Source organism: Stegodyphus dumicola, chromosome 5 (assembly GCF_044657685.1).
Source record: "Stegodyphus dumicola isolate Sdum_Otavi_A_Nest chromosome 5, ASM4465768v1".
NCBI classification, from domain to species: Eukaryota; Metazoa; Arthropoda; class Arachnida; order Araneae; family Eresidae; genus Stegodyphus; species Stegodyphus dumicola.
Genome location: NC_140772.1, coordinates 189,621,277 through 189,642,670, shown reverse-complemented (window position 1 = coordinate 189,642,670; position 21,394 = coordinate 189,621,277). Strand labels below are relative to the sequence as shown.

The window sequence follows — 21,394 nt, the reverse complement described above, 5'->3', positions numbered from 1 at the left end:
GGATCTGTATTCGCTTTCAGGCGTAGCATCAAATCTCTAAGTTTGGTACCAGCTAGCAGAGGCCTGTTGAGCTTACATGCACTTATATGAGCGCAAAGTAACATAGGCTGCGTGTTGCTTATGGTTAAGTTCTATTTTCTACCCTATCAGCCTCTAAGGATAAACATTATTTTGTTAGTATAGAAAAGTACTAGACCTTTACATAGACAATTAATCCGATCTAAAGCAATACCAGGGCCAACAGTGGCCAAGTGATTAAGACCACTGAATAGAGATAGTTCAAACCGGGATCGATCCAATACGAACGGGCTGGCTGCATCGTTAGTTTTTGTGGTTTTTCCCATGTGTAACGTGAATACGAGCCCCACGAAAGCATGCCCCCATATGGCAAATGAAAGAAATTAATTTTGTTAAAATAAAAATTCAGAAGCATTAATTTATGAAAAAAAAGTGGAAAGAAAAAATGTCAGATAATAAATTTAATAAAATGTGAGAAAAAAGAAGAAAATAATGTACAAACATGTTTGCAATTCCTTTCTCATGTATATAAAGGTATAAAATATTGGGCAAGCTAAAACGTTTTTGCGCAAGCGCATTACTCTAGCATATGGATATCATGTTTGTCTTGGCTGGTCGACAAGGCAAACAAGATGAGTAAACGAAGGGAGCTCTCTTAGACACAGTGTAAAATTATTGTACTCGGCTCAGGCGACTTTTGAAACAACGGCAGTATGTGGTAAGCAAACGCTAGTGATACTCTTGGAGAATGAATCCTGCTTTAAAAGTTAGTGAAGTACAAAGCGTAAATCTTTTGTTTAAAAATTAGAGAATCAATTTTTGGTGTTATTTATTTCTTGAAATTTTTATTCTGCAGTATGTTTTACATACGATTGCTTGATTTTACAGAAACCTGCTTAGTTTAATAGTTAATTCTTCTTCGTACAAGTGTTTAATAAATAGTTACCATTATTTTAACATATCTAGTATAATATTATATTAGATTACGCTTTAATTTTAAATGTGTGGGCTATATATTTCCATAAATGAATTAATAAATGCAACATTTATTGTTATTAAAAAAAGGGAGAATTAAAGCACTTATTAAGCCTTAGCAATGGTCACCGTGCTAATACCTGACCGTACCAACTCATTTGTTCTCATCTTTTATGATGATACAGTTGTGAAGAGCCTTTAACAGTGAGGCCTCTAATAGCAATCATTGATTGATCTGGTAAACAGCAGGGTAATTCTCTACTATACACCAGAATAAAACATCAAAGCATCAAAAGCATAGTACCCAGCGCTCATTTTCATCTGACTACGACGTTGCTCTGTCGTTGAAGCTTACTACTGTTCCCATTCAAATTCTTTAGGAAAGGTCAAAGGAAAGATTTCGAAACGACTGGTCTATGGTTTGCTGATAAAATATTTGCTTACTATATCTGAGATGATTCTGAGCTGTTCGATTCTAGCTTTTAAAAATTCATCTTTTCAGTATCTTTTCAGATACTGTCTGAAATAAATGCTGGAATCAATCAAAAATCAATTGCTATTAAGTAATGAGAGGTCAATCAAAAATAATTGTGGATTAAATAATTAAAAATAGTAAAGGAAAATTATTATAAATAATTTTATTAAAAAATAATGTCAGCACAAACACGTCATTGAAGACTTTTTTGACACAAAATGAAGCTTTGAAAAAATAATTCTCGTTATCATAAAAACGAAACGGTCATGAACTCAAACTGAAAGAGAGTAGAAAGTTTTTCATCATGGAACATGAATGGTAAATTCGTAAGGAGAAATATACAAATTTTTGGCCGCTAATCACAACTGGACACTTAGTCATAATTGTGATTTTGGATGGGCCAACATTATTCGTAAGTAACATCTTCTTCAGTTACTAAACTTGATTTCTTTGAATCCTTTCACATTAAGAAAAATTTTCTTCTTTAGTTAATGACATTAATTTCTCAATGTTTTCAAAATTCCAGTATCTTAGGTTTTTCACTTTTCATTACTATTTACCTCGAAATATCGCATTCGTTTTCGCCTTGCTTCACCCATTGCGTTGCACATAAAATTGCTTCGATTCTGCTATTTCTGAAATTTTCTTTAGTCTTTCTGAAAGAGAGAGACCTATTCGTGACCGCTTTCGAAACTGATTTCAAAATCTATGCCAACTTAAGGTTGTTTTTCTGTCTAATTTTAAAATCTATACTTTGTATAGCACTTAATGAATATAAAAATGTGGTTACTTGTCCATAAATCTTTCCTCTGTGTACTCTGGCTTTTGTTGGATAAAAATGGATAAATTATGTATATTTAAACTTTGTTGCATGATTGGTCTGCACGTACAAGTTGTCAGCTAAGCGTACTGTCGGCTAAACATATTGACGGTTAAACATCCTGTAGGTTAAATGGCTTATCGACTAAATGTGCCGTGTCTACTAAATATAACGTCATCTATATGCCTTATCGGCTAAATAAACTATGTCCATAAATTAAGGATAATTCAGAGTCACGCGGAAATCGAACTCTAAGATAAATATATCACCTGTAAAATCACTACACACATCTTCAAGAATCATATGCAAATTACAGGAAGTAACCAGATGGTACGTCACAATGACGAGAGTGTAAGAGGATATAAGGAATACAGGCAAAGAAGTAAAATTGTTCGCAGGCGCTTTATAAGCATTTCAGTGCGATAACCGAATAGTTATGACACAAAGGACGCATTTGGATAATTTTTTACGTGATAGAATTATCGGCCGTCTGGAATGTGGGCGTACCCAACTGGAAGTATCAGACAAACTTGGAATTGCCCAGAGTGTCATCTCCAGGCTTTGGCAACGATTCCAAGATAATGGTAATGTGAGTAGACGTTACAGCCAGATTGGTCTATATGCTCGTAGACCTGTCAGATGCGTTCCACTTACTGCAACTCACTGTCGCCTGCGGTTAGCCTGGAGTAGAGAGCATGCATTGTGGACACCGCAACAGTGGGCTTCTGTGATGTTTTCCGACGAGTCCAGGTTTAGCTTGCAGTCTGATTCTCGCCGGACTTTCATATGGAGATCTCCAGGTACCCGTTACCACCAAGAAAACATCATTGAACGATACCGTTACGGTGGTGCAGGAGTGCTCGTTTGGGGTGGAATTATTCTGGGTTCCAGAACTGACCTGCATGTTCAAATTGGAACCATGACAATCCAAATCTATCGGGACGTCATTCTGGAACAACATGTACGTTTGTTTCGGGGCGCCATGGGCGCACAATTTGTGTTTATGGATGACAACGCCCGCCCTCACTGTGCAAACATCGTAAGCGAATGCCTTCCATCGGAGGATATCACCCGTATGGACTGCCCAGCATTCTCACCGGACTTGAATCCAGTAGAGTACGTGTGGGACATGCTTGGTCGACGAGTTGCAGCCCGTCAACCTCCTCCTACATGTCTACTGGAACTTCGAAGAGCATTGCTTTTTGAGTGGTGTAATATCCCCCAAGATCAGATCGATAATTTGATACTGAGCATGCCTAGGGCGTTGTACGGACTGTATTGCATCGTCTGGGAGATATACAATGTATTAACAGTCATACCAACCATGTAATATTGCTTTTTTGTAAATAGGTGTTTTTGTAATTTGCTCCAGGGAGAAAGAATCGCTAATTTTTTTAATAATATCAAACATATAGCCTCTTTTTTTGCTCTTTACCTTTTGTTTAATAAATAAGCTTTACAAGTAAGTCAAATTTGTTTTGCTTCTAACTCTTCCTTTGCCTGATTTTGCATTATTCTTAATTTATGGACATGAGTGTATTTTGTTTGCTAAACGTCCGCGTCGACTAAATCTCCTGTCGGCTAACCAACTGTTCGGTAAGTAGTTGTTAGCTAAGTGTCCGCGACCGACTTTTTGTTACTACCCGCACATTACACTTAAATCCAGTTATGTTTTCTAGTGTTAATAATTAATCGCAAATATGCTAGGTGTTTATAAATGAATGGTGCGGTTTAAATATTAATAACAAATCGATGTATTAGCGTGTAAAATCTACACCGAAAGCATTGGCAACTGTCCACGTTTCTCATGTGCTACCTGCTGTTTGCCTGTTATTCTTACTGTGGATCCGCAGTAGCTGTTTTCAAGATGGCACTGCAAGAATTCCAGTGCCCAGATCTGTGGTTTGAGTGCAGCGTGAGTTTCGCGTACGTCTGCTGTGCGGTATCTGACGAGAGTGTGTACGGCTCATTTTTCTTCGAACAAAAAACTGTGGCTGTTGACTCATTTCTAGCCATGTTGGAAACCTGATTGTTACTGTAGCGGAACCCAATTATGATAATTATATTTTGCAACTGCACGGTGTTTTGTCCTATTCCCACAGGAATGTACGAGAGCTTCTTAATCGTGTTCTTCATCAACGCTGGTTTGAATATAGTGCAATAGAAGATAACAATTCTCGCTTAGCCACCCGTCAGTTTGCCGGATTTAACACCACGCGATTTCTTTGTTTGGGGATTTGTTAAAGATCGAGTTTATGCACCGCCATTACCAGTGTCCCTTGAAGATGTTTGCAGTCAGATAAAGCATGCTTTTCAGAACGTCACGGTGGACTTGCTACACCGAGTATGGGAAGAATTTCATTACAGTATAGATGTGTGATCAAGAATGCATGTATTGAAAGCTTATGATTAGTGCATCAAAAACTTGGACAGTTGCCGCTGCTTATGCTGTAAGGTTTGCCCATATAAAGTAATACATTGATTTATTATTAATTTTTAAAACCGCACCATTCATTTATAAACACTCTGTATGTATGTGAGTTAATTAAAAAACAAGAGTTTTGTTATGACTTATACTGATTAGAAATATAGTCACAGTGTAAAACGTAAAAACCTTCATCCATTCAAAATGACATTTTATAATTCGTTTATTAATAAATTACAATTAAAAAAATATCCATTTATTTTATTATTGTAAAAAAATGTACAAACGCTCGAAACATAGAAGGATCCGAAAATGCACAAATTACAGAAATTCTAGAACAATGTACATCAGGGGTTCTCAACATTTTTAGCCCCATGCACCCCTTTCACCATTGCTAGATAATCAATTCTCCCTTCCGTTCCAAAAATACATATACATTTATTTTAATTTAGATCATTCTTAATGTGTTTTGTAAACTAAACAAGAAAATGTTGATAAATAACAAAACATGAGTAAACGTAGTTTCTTACATTCATAATCAGTGACTAAATAGGTAAATAAAAGGCTGACAAACATTCCCGCTAAAAATTCTGCAATTCCCTTTTCCAGCTGAGAATCACTATTGTACACATTTCATAAATATATCTGATTTTATTCCAGTACGCTCTTTTTAAATAAAATCGCTAGTGTTATAAAATGAAAGACATGTTTCCTCTTTCAATAAAATTCCTAGAACTTTTGTTAAGATTCTTATGTATATTCGTGGCAATGAGAAACTTTTTCCATGCTGATAAATTTCAACAATTTAATTTAATATTTCCGCTTGACTGTTTTGCAGCTTGTAATAGTGTCCCCGTTTACTTAAAAGTTCTTGGTGCGTTCCTTTTTCTATTATTTTTCCTTTATGTAGGACTAAGATAGTATCAGCATTTTGAACAGTAGTCAACCTATGGGCTATGATCAAACATGTTCTTCCAGTCCTAGCTTCATCTAAAGCCTCCTGAACAACCTAAGAAAAAAGTACAAATTTCTCTGAATTCACTAATAAAAGTGAAAGAGACTTCAGCAATTTTATACAATAAACTATTAATAAAAGTTAATGGCAATCTGAAATTTGGACTTACGGGTATTTAAAAATAATAATTGCTACTCAATTTCACAGTATCTTATTACAATATACTACAATATTATAATGAGAAGAACGTTATTTTCGTTATATTAATGCACATATGACTGTCATAAATCACAAGAAAAATACTTTACAATAAATCATTGCATTTCAAACTTTATGAATTTTGTACACAAATAGATAATTTTTAAGGAAATTGCATGTGAAATTGCTGTATTTCTTCCTTTATAATGTAACAAGAAAAGCTTGAGGGAAAGGATGCTCTGCCAGAAAAATAAGAATAAAGGGGCAACTCTGTTTAACATTGAGTAAATGGCGATCAGGCTAGACTGTCGAGACATCGCCAACCTAGCAACGGTTTAGGCAACTAATTTCTGTCAAATCGCCAAAAATTGTCAAACTTGGCTATAATTTGGCTACATTTTGGTCTGGTTCCTGTATTACAGTAATGAATATTGTCATTGAATAACTGTAATTAATTTCTATATTAACTGTAACCGTATCCGGCATTCAGATGCTTTGCAGTAATTTCGAGAAGCCAAACAACAATATAAGACCGGAGAGTGCGCCAATTTCTTAGTTGTTAGTTGTTAGTTAAGAGCGACTTCGGATATCCGAGAGAACTTCGCTTTTTAGATGCACTTTTCATTTCTGTTGTATTTAACGTTCATAGTGGTTTGAAGTCTAACTTCTGATTGAGATCTGTGATACTATGAAGTACTGTACGAGTATTTTTATGGAAAGTTCCAGAACTGTGAAGTCTTTCTTTTGATAAAATAAATTTTATCAATCAGATAAAATAAATTTTATCAATCATCGGTACTGTGTGCCTTCAATCTATTACGAACAATATTAATACACTAATTACTACACGCACTTTTAACGAAAATTCAACATTTCCATAAGAAAATTTTAGAGTTTCAATTATCAATTTTAGTTTTGTTAATTATGTTTTATACTAAGAACTGAATCCTAGCTAAAACATTTAGAAAGCTGAGAACACTAGAAGACATCTGAGAAGTTCTGAGACAGGTTTATCCCTAAGTTCATTGCATATTTCGGTCTTGAGAATTATTTTAGATCACTAATTTATTGTTAAAATATCTTTAAGCAGTCTAATTCTGAACTAAAGAAGAAAATACTATTATCCAGTGGTTTTATTCCTCAACTAGAGATCTAAGCGTTTCTGTAATCCACAGACCACCATACAGGAACGTAAATCTATGTTAAAATTATACAAAATATTCAATACTTCATTTTTAAAATGTTTTTATGCTATGTTATTTTGTCTATTGGTAGGAATGTGCCTTTCAAGTATTTTAAGCACGTCTTACAGAAGCTAGTCTTTGATGAGCTCTATGTTAGCTGTATCAAACGCATTTTAGATTTATGATTTTTTTCAACTTAGGTGAATCTATTAGAAATAACCGTATCTTAAATATATCGAGCATTTATTCTTGCACGTTTTTTAAGAAGTCTTACCTTTTCGCTCTCTGCATCAAGAGCTGATGTTGCTTCATCCAACAGAAGAATTTTGGGATTTCGGAGAAGCGCTCGAGCAATAGCTACCCTCTGTTTTTGGCCTCCACTAAGTTGAGTTCCTCTTTCTCCAAGACACGTATCATAGCCCTTAAAGGAGACGCAAAATTCGCGTTTCATAAAAAATTACTGTTCAGAAATGTAAACAGGTAAAAGTAAAAAATCAATTACTTATTAAAAGATGGATATGGATTGCAAGCATCTCTCTTTACATATAAAAGTATAATATTGTTTGCATATTTATTATGCATACATGTTATCTATAGTTTGCCTGTATGTTGTATGTTTATTACGCATTTACGTTTTCTGTGCGTTTATTACATGCTGACTCTAGCTGATGGATCGACTCAAAATTTTGCATGCAAGGCATGCAACGAGTGAATTAGAACATAGATCATCCCGCATTGTTTTATTTGTTTCATCGAATATCGCAAACCTGAACAAAGAGAAGTACTTCAGATATCGATGAATTTTTAATTAGCCGGAAAATGCAAAGCACATGGAAAAATATATATCTATGTCGTCATTATCTCGACAAATGGCTGCATGAAACAGGATGCGGTCAAAATATGCGATAGGATGATTCTGTAGATAAGAATATTCAAATATTCCTTTATCAATGAATGGCAAATGCAAGAATCAGGAAAATTTTAAAGCTATTTAGATTTTGTTTCCAACTCCCGAAGTTGTGAGTTTGTGTATAATTGTAATAGCATTTAGCACCCTTTAGGAAGTCGTTACTATAATTACTTAGAACTAAACATTTATTTTGTGGATACCTCAAAGTCTGATACAGTTGTATCGATTTTATATTTGGGCAAAAGTTGCCGCAAAGAGCCATTCAACTCTATTAAGTATGCCGAGGAACGGCGATAACAGTTTTTACTTGAACACCGCTGCCGTGCCATTTTACCGCTATTTAATTTTCGCTGACAATGCGATACCTGCCAGGACGGAAAAAGGTAACACGTGACGTGCTATACATTGTATTAAATAAAATCTTTTTTGATTTTCAGCAATGAGGCAAAACCATAAACGAAAAGAAAAATAATAGTAGACAAGAACTCTTTCATAAGTTTCCTCTCTTGATTTGGTTTTCTATTTTTCTTTTTTTTCTTCTTTCCTTTTTTCCTCTCTTTACCCTTTTTTTATTTATTTATTTATTTATTTATTTACGTTCCTGCTGAAAAAAAAATAATTTTGCATTCCAAATGGTTGATGAAACTTATACTGTAAATTTATGACGTTATCTTTATATCTTACTTACAATATTATACGAACTATATTTGTAAAACACGTACGTCGAAAGAAAAAAAAATATTTTGTTCACTATCTTTTAAAACAATGAGTAAAATATATTATTAAATATTGCAAAGTATAAAATCATGCATATGTGCAAAGGGCACATCACCTCAAAATTTCGTTTATTTGATTACTGCAAAGGGCTATCTACCTATGGGGAGGGATGCGTTCGTGGAGGACTTTCAACGGGCTCGTATACACGTAACACTTAGGAAAAACCACAAAACGCCCATGCGACCAACCCGTTCGCGGAATTCAAACCTCAGACCGAATTACCAAGGTTCAGCGACTGCTCGGTCGCTGCTGGGCGCAAAAGTAATGAGAATGATTTTTTAAAGTATTTATTGAACATGCATTCAATAACAGTTTATTCTTTTCACAATAGACACTTCATGAACGAGTACGGCAATTCTAAGATTACTGACATTCTTTATAGCAGTAGAGGAAGCCATTTTAGATGCTTCAGACCCCTGTTCGCAATGGACCTTGTCGGCTATTTCAAAATAATATCTTCTGAAGTAGATTTCTGAACTTAAGAAATAAAAAACTTCCAGTCAGCTAGGTCATATCTTGATGGTCAACAGAAAAGCTCTGTGATTTTATTAGCTGAAAATTTTTCATTGGCAATGAAATGTGATTAGTCATGGAGAAGCCATGTGTTTGCAATTTCGCAAAATCCACGCCTATCTCTTTTCTCAAACATTATCTTATTTGTGTAAGTACACCTTGCTCAAAAAAAAAAAAAAAAAGGAAGGGAGGGACAATTCTATAGCTCTTCTCTACTGGGCTGATTGACAAAATTTAACTTGCGTTTTTCATGACTCGAAAGCACGTTTTAGGATATATTAGATTTATACTTGAATATAGCATTGTTCTAACGTATTTAACACAAAAAGAACTTTTTCTGAAACACAACATACCTATTTTTTCATATTTCGATTCTATGCCACAAATTAAGCCAGGCTTTTTAAAAACGCAAGAGCAGTTTTTAAAAAATTAGCTCTGAAAGTTCTACCTCCTCAGTGTTAATTAAATACGGTATATATTTATTAATATCTCTTTTTTATTAAGTTTACTGGATTCCTTCTTTCACAATTCGAAATTTAGGGTGAACCCAAATCATATTCGCAATTATTTTCTAACCTGTTTTAAAAATTTGCATTTTATAATAATTTTTAAAAAATTCTTAAAGTAGATGTATTTCTAGGCGCACCTGCAAAAAGATTAGAATTTTTTATTTAAAATTTTCGAAGATATATGTGAATTTATATACTGGCGCATTTTGAAATTTGGCATATTTGTTATAAGCGATAATAACAACAAATAAGATTTACGCACTCTGTTAGAATTACACTCTTTTGCAAAAAAATCGAAGCACCAAGAAGGACTTTTGCGATCGTGACGAAATTACACAAACATCTTGATCGAACATGCAAATGATCAAAGTTTCAAGGCAAATGAACAGGGAAATTGCGATCACAGCGCTCACTTCTAGTGCACATTTCGCAAAGTACAAAACCAGTAACAGAGGCGGAAAATTTATCTTTTTTTGTTGCTGCCATTGTAATTCCGTAAAGAAGCAACTAAAGAAGCCATTAAGACGATATCGAAGACCTTGCCGACACCTAAACGACTTTGAACGTGGTCGCAGTCTAGGGTTGCGTGAAGCTGGGTGGTCATACCGAGCAATAAAACACCACCTGTAGCTTACAGACACTGCTATGCAAAGACGTTGGTAGCAATGGTTGCAACAAGGAAATGAAGGCTCTGGAATGCCAAGGAGCACAAATGCGAGGCAAGATAGGATGATTTTTCGCCAGGCTCGAACGGCCCCCAATGGTATCATTGTCGACTATTCAACGCCCTACAGCCACGTCTATACCTCCCGTGGTACCGTCCACCATCTCATGGCGCTTGTCTGAGGCGGGGTTATGCTCACAGAGGCCTTTAAGACGTTTGCCTTTGACCCCACAACATTTATTTATTTATTTACCATCAGATGAACAGCTGCACCGCCTTTAAGACATTCAGCTTTTACGCTCAACTGATGGAATCATCTACCAACTGTGTTGTTATGTAAAATACAATAAAATTTTAGAATTTTGATAATTACATAATAAAAATAAAATATCAAGAAATAAATATATAAATAATACAATAAATAATAAACATAAATAGATACAATAAATAAAAGTTAAAAATTTAGAATAAGATAAATACAATGTTGTTATATATGAAGTCAAATAAAGTATCAGAATTTTGAGAATTATATAATAAAAATTGAAGAAATTAAATATATAAAAACATAATACCTAAAGAAATATGAAAGTAAATGAAACGTAAATAGATAAGTAAATACTTAAGATGATCATTACAAATTTTGAAAATGAACAACATAATGTATAAGAATAGTAGAGGCTGAGAATGTAAGATATGTAAAGAGTAAAGTATTTCATTATGGAGAATGAAGAGCAGTAATTGAATAAAAGTTGATGAGAAATAGTATTTGAATGAATTAGGATGACCTGAATGAAAAGTTCGTGGAAATTCTTGATAGAGAGTCATTCTTGAGTAAAAGACTTGACTAAAAATCTTGAGTTGAGACTTTATTAATATATTAAGGAGATGGAGTTAGAAAATATCCTTAAATTCTTGATCGAGCTTGAGAGATCTTGAAGGTTTAAATAAAGATAGTCTTGAGTGAAAGCATTAAAATGAGGTAGTAGAAAGAATGGCTTATTAAGTAAGGTAAATGAACAAAGAATAATGATTTCAAGTTCCTTTAAGATTATCGATGTTTGCGGAGATATAATTTATTATATTATGAAGATTATTTCTGAGAATATTACTTTTTAATAACTGTTGAAACCATAACTGAGCAGAAGTTAAATTGTATGCTTTAAGGTGATAATCTTTAGTAAGGCTGCAGTGAAAGAGATAATGATCTATTGTGCCTTCATTACCACAGGTACAGAGATTTGTATGCTGAAGTCCGAATCTATGAAGGTATTCTGGAAATGGACCATGAGCTGTTAGGAAAAATGTAATTGAACGGTTGGTAGATAATAATGATCTTGAAGGTTTTGATATGAAAGTAAAAGTTCTTCTGCCGGTAGTTGCTTCAGTCCAGGTTTGCTTCCATAAGTGCATTAATTCTGTTTCTAATTTTGTTTTTAGTAATGATATTGGATATGGAATTGAGTAATTTGGAAGGGAAGAATTGTTTGCAGCCCCTTTTGCTAGTTCGTCTGCGAGCTCGTTACCACTATTACCGATGTGTGCTTTAATCCATTTGAAATGTGGTCTATTATTGTTTTGAAATTGAGAAAGTAGAAAATGGATTTCTTGTACAATAGGCGATCGACTGTGTCCAATTATAGCTTGAATACCAGATGCACTATCAGAGAGAATTAAGGATGGTAAAGAAAGTTCTTTTGCGAAGCATATGGCTTCTTTGATTGCAAAAAGTTCTGCTTGAAAAACTGAGTTGTTATTGTTTAAACGAATATTCCAGTTTTTAATATTTGAATTTTTTCGGAATGCGCAATATGCACTACCAACGCCTGCTTCAGATTTCGAACCATCAGTATATATGGTGAGTTCATATTTATTGAGTTCAAAGGTTCCCAATAGGGATTTTGTGTAAAAATATGTAGGATGTAGCTCTAAGTTGTGTTTAAGATATTCAAAATCTGTGGGTTGAACCCCACAACATTGGCGGAGTCTCCTGGAGATGTGTCGCAGCCGATTATAATGGATGCCATCAGACTGGCATCGTATAGTGTTCAGCGATGAATCCCGCTTCACTTTTGAAGCAGTTGACCACCGTGGTCGTGTCTGGAGAGGACAGGGCCAGCAATCCCAGTAAGTCTTTGTTTTACAAAGGCATATAGCCATAACTCCTGGTGTGATGGTGTGGGCCGCTATTTCTTATGACAGAAGGTCATCTTTAATCATCCTCCGTACATCTTTAACACCTCAACGATATGTTCATACCATCCTGCGGCCGGTTGCAATACCCTTCACGGCACATCATCCTGGGGCCATTTTCCAATAAGATAATGCCAGGCCACATACCGCTCGCATATCTCTGGACTATCTCTGTGCGGATGATATTGTTCCTTGGCCAGCAAGGTCACCACACCTTTCACCAATCGAGCATGTCTGGGACATAGTAGGCCGCCAGATTCGGGCACCGCAAAGTATCGGAGATCTGGAGCGACAACTGATGAATACCTGGCAGAATGCGTCGCAGGATGCCATTATAAACCTCTACCACTCCTTGCCGCCAGGGGCGGTTCGACCAACTACTAATTTGAACACTCAATGGTTGATTGTGAGTCGTGAACAGGTACTATGACCTTGATTTTTTAATCATTTTATTGGCTGTGTATGAGCTATACACATATTCAATATCATCAAAAATAGCCACTTCTTTTATGGCGCCTGGTTTTTTTTTTTTTTTTTTTTCTTCAAAAGAGTGTATTTGAAAGAATGAACGATGCACCTTTTATTCCGCTCGTGCACTTGAGGCATATAATCGAAATATGGAAAAAAAGGTATGCTATTTCAGAAAAAATACAATTTTGTGACAAAATAACTATGTTAGAACAATGGTATATATAAATCTAATTATATATGTTAAGTCATGATTTCGAGACATGAAAAATTAAATTTCGTCAATCGGGATAGAAAGAGAGATATAGAACTGTCTCCTCTTTTTTTATTGTGTGTGTGTAAGGTGTACCATACCTGTAAGAGACATATTGTGTTGAACGCATTATGTCACTTGAAGACATGTGATTAAAATAAAAGAGCATACCGTAAAAAGTCTTATTTCAGAATTTAATTTTCTGAATTTCATGCATACGTTTGCCACATAACGTTGCTCAAAATTCCTTTTTTGTCTGTGATAAAACACGTAAACTACCACAAACATAACGTAAAGAAATTAAAAATGATATACAAACAGGAAAGCTCCGAGACAGCTCTCTGCCTAAACAGAAATATGCCTTCGTGGATGATGTCCTAGGAAAAACGTATTTGTACTTCCGTTATAACTGCAGAAAAACCTATCCAGGGTCATTCTAATGCAGGGTTCATATTTCGTCAAAAATTAAAAATACACACGCAGCCATCACGTTTGTAAGGGTTTCGTATCTGGATTGAATTTTCAGAGTTCAGCGGATTTGTTCATTCGACTGCTGATGAGTCCTTATTGTTCTGAGCATTAACTATACTTTAAAATAGTTAAATATCAACTGCTTAACACTCATGTTAATAAGTTTTCAGCTGAAAACGAAGTAAAGGCTTTTGCAAATAAGAAATATTATGAAGTATCATTTTACGTTAATTAAACCATTTTCTTATACGGAACATTACTGTCACTTCTTTTCGTTAGCTCTCACGAATATTTAAATTATTTAACATTCTGGAGAGTAACAAGCAAACGAGTAATTATATCGGAATTTTTGTAAGTTTTAGAGAGAGAACTTTCGGCAGCTATGCCCGCCGTAGAACTGTTATCTCACCCAGTTCTGCTACATCAGTTTTTTGGCATTAGCCATTATGGTAGCTAAAATACATCGCGTATATACCAACTGAGTCAATGCTTATTTAGGGTGTTTGCATTTACAGTCTCCCAGATTCCAAATTAAGTAAAAATCTTTGAACGCTTATTAATTAAGCAAGTTTCTATAATTTATGTTAGACAAATTTTCTTTAAATAATAGACATGATTTTTTTTTTTTTTTTTTTGAGCCGGTTTAAATTTTGTTATAAAAAAATTGAATACTTTTACCCGATAGTAATATCACTCGGAAAGAGTGATATTACCATTAGTATACCATTCTCTAATACCTAATAATACCTTTATAGAGCGCAAAGTTCTTTTTTTCCCTTATTGTTTTCTTTTAACTTCAGAGAAATGTTTATCTTTTGCCCTTCAATTAATTCCACAATTCTTTTCATTCAGTTTAAGAAATGTATAACCCCAGATTTAACGCAAAAATAACATCACAAAATGAATGCCAAATATCACATGATTCAAAAGTTTACATTCGATAAAGAAGTATTTAATTCTGAAGAAAGAAAACTAAGCAAGACTAATCAAAGTGACGCTAAAATGGAACATAACGTAAAAATAACACACCTTCATTTGCCTTCTTCCAATAAAAAGACAACCTGATATTTAAATGATACGTTCTTCTGTTGGCGAGCGTGATACGCTTTCGCTATGCATTAGAATTTTTATTATAATGCCACTTTAACACTAACCTACACGCTAAAAATGAAAACTTAGGCTTTCACATATTTAAGTGCTGGGGTTTGTGATTCATCACAAGAAGAGAAACCAGGAATTTTAGTTACTGTATTTTAGAAATTTTCTGCGTCTTCTCTTTTCCTTTAAAAAGAATAACTTTCTATTTAATCACTAAGGTAAAGGTAACCTTTTGTGAATAAATCAAGAAGGTTGCACAAGAGTATTTGACGCTTCTAAACAAACAAAATTTAGATGCTCTGTATATTTATTATTCATACCTATTGTATGCATAAAATCAAATGAATGAAATGGGAAGACCCCTTTCAAAAATGCCAATAGTAAAAACTAAAAATTATAATTTGTAGTCTGCATTAATTCCAATCAACTAAGACATAATTATAAAGTAAAAATTTAGAATTCAAAACCAAAACGTAAAATAAGAGAAGAACGTTTTGCAAAGAATTATTAAATATTATAAAAGAAAAACATTATAAAAGAAAAAGTGAAAGCTTTAATAAAAGAAATTTGTATCCCAAGCCCTAACTAATACTTATGGGAAAGCAAATTCAATTGAGATGCAAAAGTTGAAATGCAATTAAACGAAAATTTAAGGAAAATTACAGAAAAATAACGGAAAAATGAACAATTGAAAAGATAGCGAAGCAATGCTGACTCACCAGAGGGAATTATCTTATTTCACTCTCTTCCCAACTGCTCAGACATCGTATTTCGTCCTTGTCATGCATGCATAATTTAAAAATCTCTATACTTAAATTTTCAATGCCCCAAATTTAGTTAACCCATATGCATCTCAAGAATTCCCCTACACGATGTGACTCAATTTAAAACATTCATTAACAATACGAAAGTAGCTAATCAGTAATGAGTTCGTAACCAATAAGAAGATATAGTATCCTGTAGTCTCGTCTTCAGATACCTTGTAAAATGAAAACGATAAAATAATAAAATAATTAATCCAAATCCTGGCGATTTTCTGAAGATTACTATGAATCTAAGCCCTTAATAAATGTCACTGCCCCAGAACATTGGACCAATTAACCTCATCAAACAAAGAAATAAATTGACGGAATTTTTAACTGATACTAAAAATGCAATGTTCTTAGCATCTAGCAATTAATTTAAGTTCTGTTTCAGATTTTCTTTGGGCCTAATATGGTCTCACCTGCTTATAATTATGTTCAGATTTTGCACATTCATTGTGATCTTCAGATTCAGTGAATATTCACTTAAATCAGTAAAAGATATTTCCGGTTTGCAGTGCGTATGTATTAGGACAAAAATTCACCGCAAGTTCAGAAACACCTGTTCTCTAACGTAAACCTCCCCTATAATATTGTCTAACGAATCTGTCGATTTGCATATGAACTTTAAAATTTAGATCTTTTAATAATATCTATTTCCTCTGCCCTTTTCTTAAACATTGATAAATTGAGTTACTTATAGTAAAAGGGTCCAAAAAAATTATATTCCCAGGATTATACCAAACCGTATATTTCTAGAATTCATGGATCCTTATACGTAAAGGCTAGTAAACTATGTTATCCTAAATGTTGTCTATGGTCAAAAACTGCACTTAGAAATTAAAATTTTGTAGGGATTTATTTAAATTATTTAACAGTTAATTTTATTTTCAAGCAACTTTCTTGTTACTCTCGGTTTAGACAAACGCTTTCTTGTCAGGATGTGAATAAAGTAATGCGCGTCTATTCAAAAAAGGGGTAGAAAGAATTTAGTACATAAAGGAAGGTTTTGAAAATTGAATTTAGAGAGAGAGAGAAAGCGCATTCTGCCAGCCTGAAGGCTACATTGTTATTTTTGATTTATTAGAGATTAGATTTCTGAGGTATTGAGCACTTCTAGTCATTAAGTTTGTTTACACCAACTTTTACGAGTCAGAACCTACCTGCGCGTTAAGTGATCTGTGAAAAGCCGTTTTAGACTAACTTAATACTATTCTATTTTAAGCTACTTGTTACCTTTTGAGTCAAGTCAAAAGTGTTGGTTTTGGTAAACACAAGTCGGTGGCATCTGTGAAGTTAATAAAAGGTCCTTTACACCCTTTCTCTGGACTTTGTCATATTCAGGGATAATTCTTTACACAGTCTGCTGACGTCATAGTTCATGCTTGTTAAGAATACTAGACGTGACAACTTAACTATTTATCAGTTAAATACTAAGCAGTAATAAAATAATTAAAAATTAATAAATTCAACTAGAAAGAAATTGCAGCGACTGAAATTCCTACCTGCGGCAAAGAAACTATAAAATTGTGGATATTAGCCTGACGAGCGGCTTCGATAACTTCATTCATGTCCATTTCTCGAGTATTATCTCCGTATGCAATGTTTTCGGCAATACTGTAACTGAAAAGGACTGGCTCTTGAGAAACAAGTCCTGCATGAGAACGCAAGTTGGAAACTTTCAGATCTTTAACATCCTCTTTATCCATTATCTGTAAAAGCAGACAGAGTCTAGTAGATAAAACATATTAAACAAACAAAACAAAAAAATAACCCTAATATAACAAGTAAAACTGAACTTCGTGTAACAGTGTTATGTTAACATATTATGTTAAAAAAATAATGTAGTGAATACAAAATAAAAAATGTGTAGGAAAACGCAGATAAAAGCCAAATGTTACCAAATATTATCACTATGTATTATTTTTAAAGAAATAATATAGTGAAAATGTAATCTTAGACCTCTAAAGCTCATTTTCTTTATTTCTGTATAAAAGATCATTATAAGAAGCTTAAGCTTTATAAATAAAATATATAAAATAGGAAGTTTTTTCCCGCTCTTTTCTGTTATCATTGATCCTTTACAATGATAGTCTTTGAAAATGTTTTATGCCAGCAACTTTCTTCATATGTGTATCGTTCTAACACCATTTATGGTTTTACAACGCACCGATCAATATATTCAGGAAAAGATGGATGCTGCCATTCGAAAATTTCGAAATTTTTTTATTTTAATAGTAATTGTGAGAGCTCTGTTGTTTAAGTTATCATAGCCTCGAGCGCATATCTTCAAGGAATAATATCTAAAATTTCATTTCAGTTAGTTGAGCGGATAGGCCGCTTGGTGTTCATAAATCGGGGAAGTCTCGTATATATACAGTACATTTTGAAGGCGGTAAAATACGTTACAGCATGCTTTTGTCGCCATTAAATTCAAAGGGTTATTTTTATTAAATTCTGTGATAGTGCTGTAGAGACATTAGGTATTTTTTTGGAAGCAGGAGAATTGCAAAATTAGCAACCCCTTCGCCAGGAGTCGAACTGTGGACCTCTGGAATACGCGCCCAGCGTGCAGACCAACACACCAAGAAGGCATGCGAAGAAGGCAAGAGACATACCTTATATACTGCCCCCTTTTAAAGGGTGACTGGGATTTTTAGGGGGTGTCAATCGCCAAATCCTGGGTGGGGAGAATCATCATCCACCATCCTTTTAATTCGAGCGCTACTGTAGAGACATTAGGTATATTTTTGGAAGCAGGAAAATTGAAAAATTAGCAATGCCTTCGGCGGGAAGCGAACCGCGGACCTCTGGAATACCACCCAGCTTGCAGACCACCACACTGTAGAAAAAACAGATAAAGGGCGCTGTGCCGCATGTATGTGTAGCTAATTAAAAGTTTTCAGCAGAGAGAGTTGAGGGTTTGATGAGAGTGGTATAAACTAGATACTCTGTAATCTATGTATAATACTTGTACATAGTCTTCTCTTCATTAAATAGATTTAGTTAAAGGAAAGTGTCTTTTTTTGGCCAATATATGTGCATGAAATTTATCTTTGATAATGAGTTTTGAAGAAACCGTAGAGAGAAATAGAAAAATTAGAGGTTCGGTTTGTACCAGTGTAACAAAATTAATAGAGAAATTAGAAGAGGAATTGCAAAGCGAAAATCCGAACCTAGAAGTGTTGCAGGAATCGCTTTCAGTGTTAATCGAGAGAGAAACTAGCTTGTTAAAATATGATGAAGTTATTAATACTCAAAGCACTGTTCAGAAATTAGAGACAGAAGTAGAACATTGTTTAGAATACAGAGAATCAATCACTAGATGTAAATCGAAAGTCAATAGATATATTCAAAATGTGGGTAAAACCGGAACAACTTCACAAGTTTCGGAAATCAAAACTAGTTATAATACTAAGTTACCTCGCATTACCTTAGAAACTTTCAGCGGCGATTTACGTAAATATACTGAATTTTGGGCTCAGGATAAAGCTGCCTTTCACGAAAACAATACGCTTCAAGATGTTGAGAAATTTTACTATTTAAGATCTTTACTCATTAATAGGAGATTAATAGAAGAAAACTATAAAAAGGTCATCAAAATCTTAACTGACAGATTTGGGAAAAAAGAAATATTAGTTAGCGCGCATATGAACATTCTCCTAGCTTTGGAGCCAGTACGTCGTTCAAGTGATGTATCCAGTTTAAGAAAACTATATGATGAAATAACAATTCAAACAAGAAGTTTAGAGACATTAGATATTAATTTTAATTCATATGGCAATTTATTACTTCCTATTTTGTATAAGTTCAAGTATTCAAACAAGAAGTTTAGAGACATTAGATATTAATTTTAATTCATATGGCAATTTATTACTTCCTATTTTGTATAAGTGTATACCGCAAGATTTAGGGTTACAGTTTGGAAGGGAGCAAAAGGTCGGCATAGAGTCAACAGTGTCAGATTTATTGTTGTTTCTAAAGAGAGAAGTAGAAGCGCGCGAAAAGTCATTAACTCCGGGTCTTAATCAACAAACACTTTCGAAATCAAGCGAAAGAAATGTCGACAGCTATCGTAAGAGTGTTGCTCCAATTAAAAAGAAAATGGTATCAGCGGCGACGCTTAATTCATCAGTTGAAAATTATATGTGCGACTTTTGTCTTAAATCTCATCTTTCAAAAGACTGCGACTTAAGCATTTCAGAGAAACACCAAGCGTTATACGATCAATTTAAGTGCAAGCTCTGTTTTAAAAAAAGTCACAAAAACATTTTGTAAGGCGAAGTTGGTTAAATGTAATATTTGCAAATCTATGTCGCATTAAGGGAGCCTGTGTGATGCAAATGAGCAAGAACATAAATCCGTAAAAAATACTGCGAGCGCAGCAAAAGAGACAAATGTTAGTTCACTATTCCTCGAAACACTGAGTAAGCAAATTCCTAATGACGTGATTTATTATCAAACATTGAGAGGCCAACTGCTAGAAATAGTTCCACATTTAATGTCAGTTGTTATGCGACTCAGCTTAAAAAAGATCTTATGTTTGTAAGTCTATTCTAGGAAAGCAAGTTTACCACCTATTGATAAAGATTTCATACATTTGCATCTTCGAATCCGCCAAGTACGAGAATTTAAAAGGAAAAGACTTTCCTTAAAAAGCAAGACCGAGTTTCACTCTAATCATCGAAGCACTCGAAGTAAAAACCATATGTTCCAATGCATTACCCAGGCCATCTGCAGACATTATACACAAGCTTCGCCAAGAAGGATATCACTTATCTGACAGCTGCGAAAGTGAAGTGGCACAGGTAACAGATTTTAATTGGGAATGATTATTTGAACTGCATTTTAACGGGAAAAACACATCGCTTAGCAGACTATTTAGTATTGCACGAAAGGCATATTCGGTTGGACGTTGAGTGGTAGAGTGGGGAGAGAGAGTAAAAAGTTAAGTTCAGGGTCAGACTGCACCGGTTTGTTTATACACATCGATTTCGAACGGAATTAAAAATATCGGAGCAGATTCGTCAGGTTTGGGAGAGGGGTCTCTTGAGTGCGCGTCGGAAAGGAGCGCTGCGGATAAGAGAATAATTAAACAATTTGAATGAGGCTCGCTTGTTGTGGAATAGGAGTCCAGAGCATTTGGAAAATAATTTTGGTTTAGCGAAAAAGCAGTTCGAAAGGGTGAGGCAAGAGTTAAAAAGTAACAGCTTTGTGAGGGAACAGTTTATGGAAATAATTAAATTTTAGACACAAAACAACATTATTCAAGAGTGTGAGGATACGAGAGAGGCATACTTTATGCCATTCCGAGCAGTGGTCTGTAAAGATAAAAAAAGCACTCAAGTTCGAATGGTATTTGATTGCAGCAGTTGCGAAAGAGGAAAGCTATCGTTAAATTGCTTAGAAAAAGGCCCAAACCTAAATCCGAATATTTTGGATATCATTCTTGCTTTTCGAAAATTTAAAACTGGATTCTGCGGTGACATAGAAAAGGCGTTCTTGATGATAGGGATAGCAAAGGAAGATAGGCAATATTTAAAAATATTTAAAATTTCTCTGGTATCCTGATAATGACAGTGAGGACATTAAAATTATGCAAATGAACAGATTATTATTTGGATGTAATTGTTCACCGTTTTTACTGAGTGCAACGATCAAACATCATTTAAAGAAATACACGGAAAC

The 21,394-nt window shown here is 34.3% G+C and overlaps 1 protein-coding gene and 1 long non-coding RNA gene across 6 annotated transcripts in view; one reads left to right on the top strand and one right to left on the bottom strand.

The window, feature by feature from the left end:
- Positions 1 to 21,394, top strand: part of LOC146997368 (uncharacterized) — a 369,770-nt gene that overhangs the window by 306,117 nt on the left and 42,259 nt on the right. The gene's annotated exons all lie outside the window — the stretch shown is intronic.
- The window catches only part of LOC118200600 (ATP-dependent translocase ABCB1-like), a 137,473-nt gene continuing 120,997 nt past the window's right edge, over positions 4,919 to 21,394 (bottom strand). For all 3 annotated transcript variants that reach the window (XM_085817490.1, XM_085817489.1, XM_085817491.1), the window contains 3 exons: positions 17,212 to 17,418; positions 7,325 to 7,471; positions 4,919 to 5,722 (listed from right to left, as the gene is read on the bottom strand). In XM_085817490.1, coding sequence (XP_085673616.1) covers positions 5,519 to 5,722; positions 7,325 to 7,471; positions 17,212 to 17,418 — 558 coding nt within the window. In that variant the 3' untranslated portion in view covers positions 4,919 to 5,518. The remainder of the gene's footprint in view (positions 5,723 to 7,324; positions 7,472 to 17,211; positions 17,419 to 21,394) is intronic.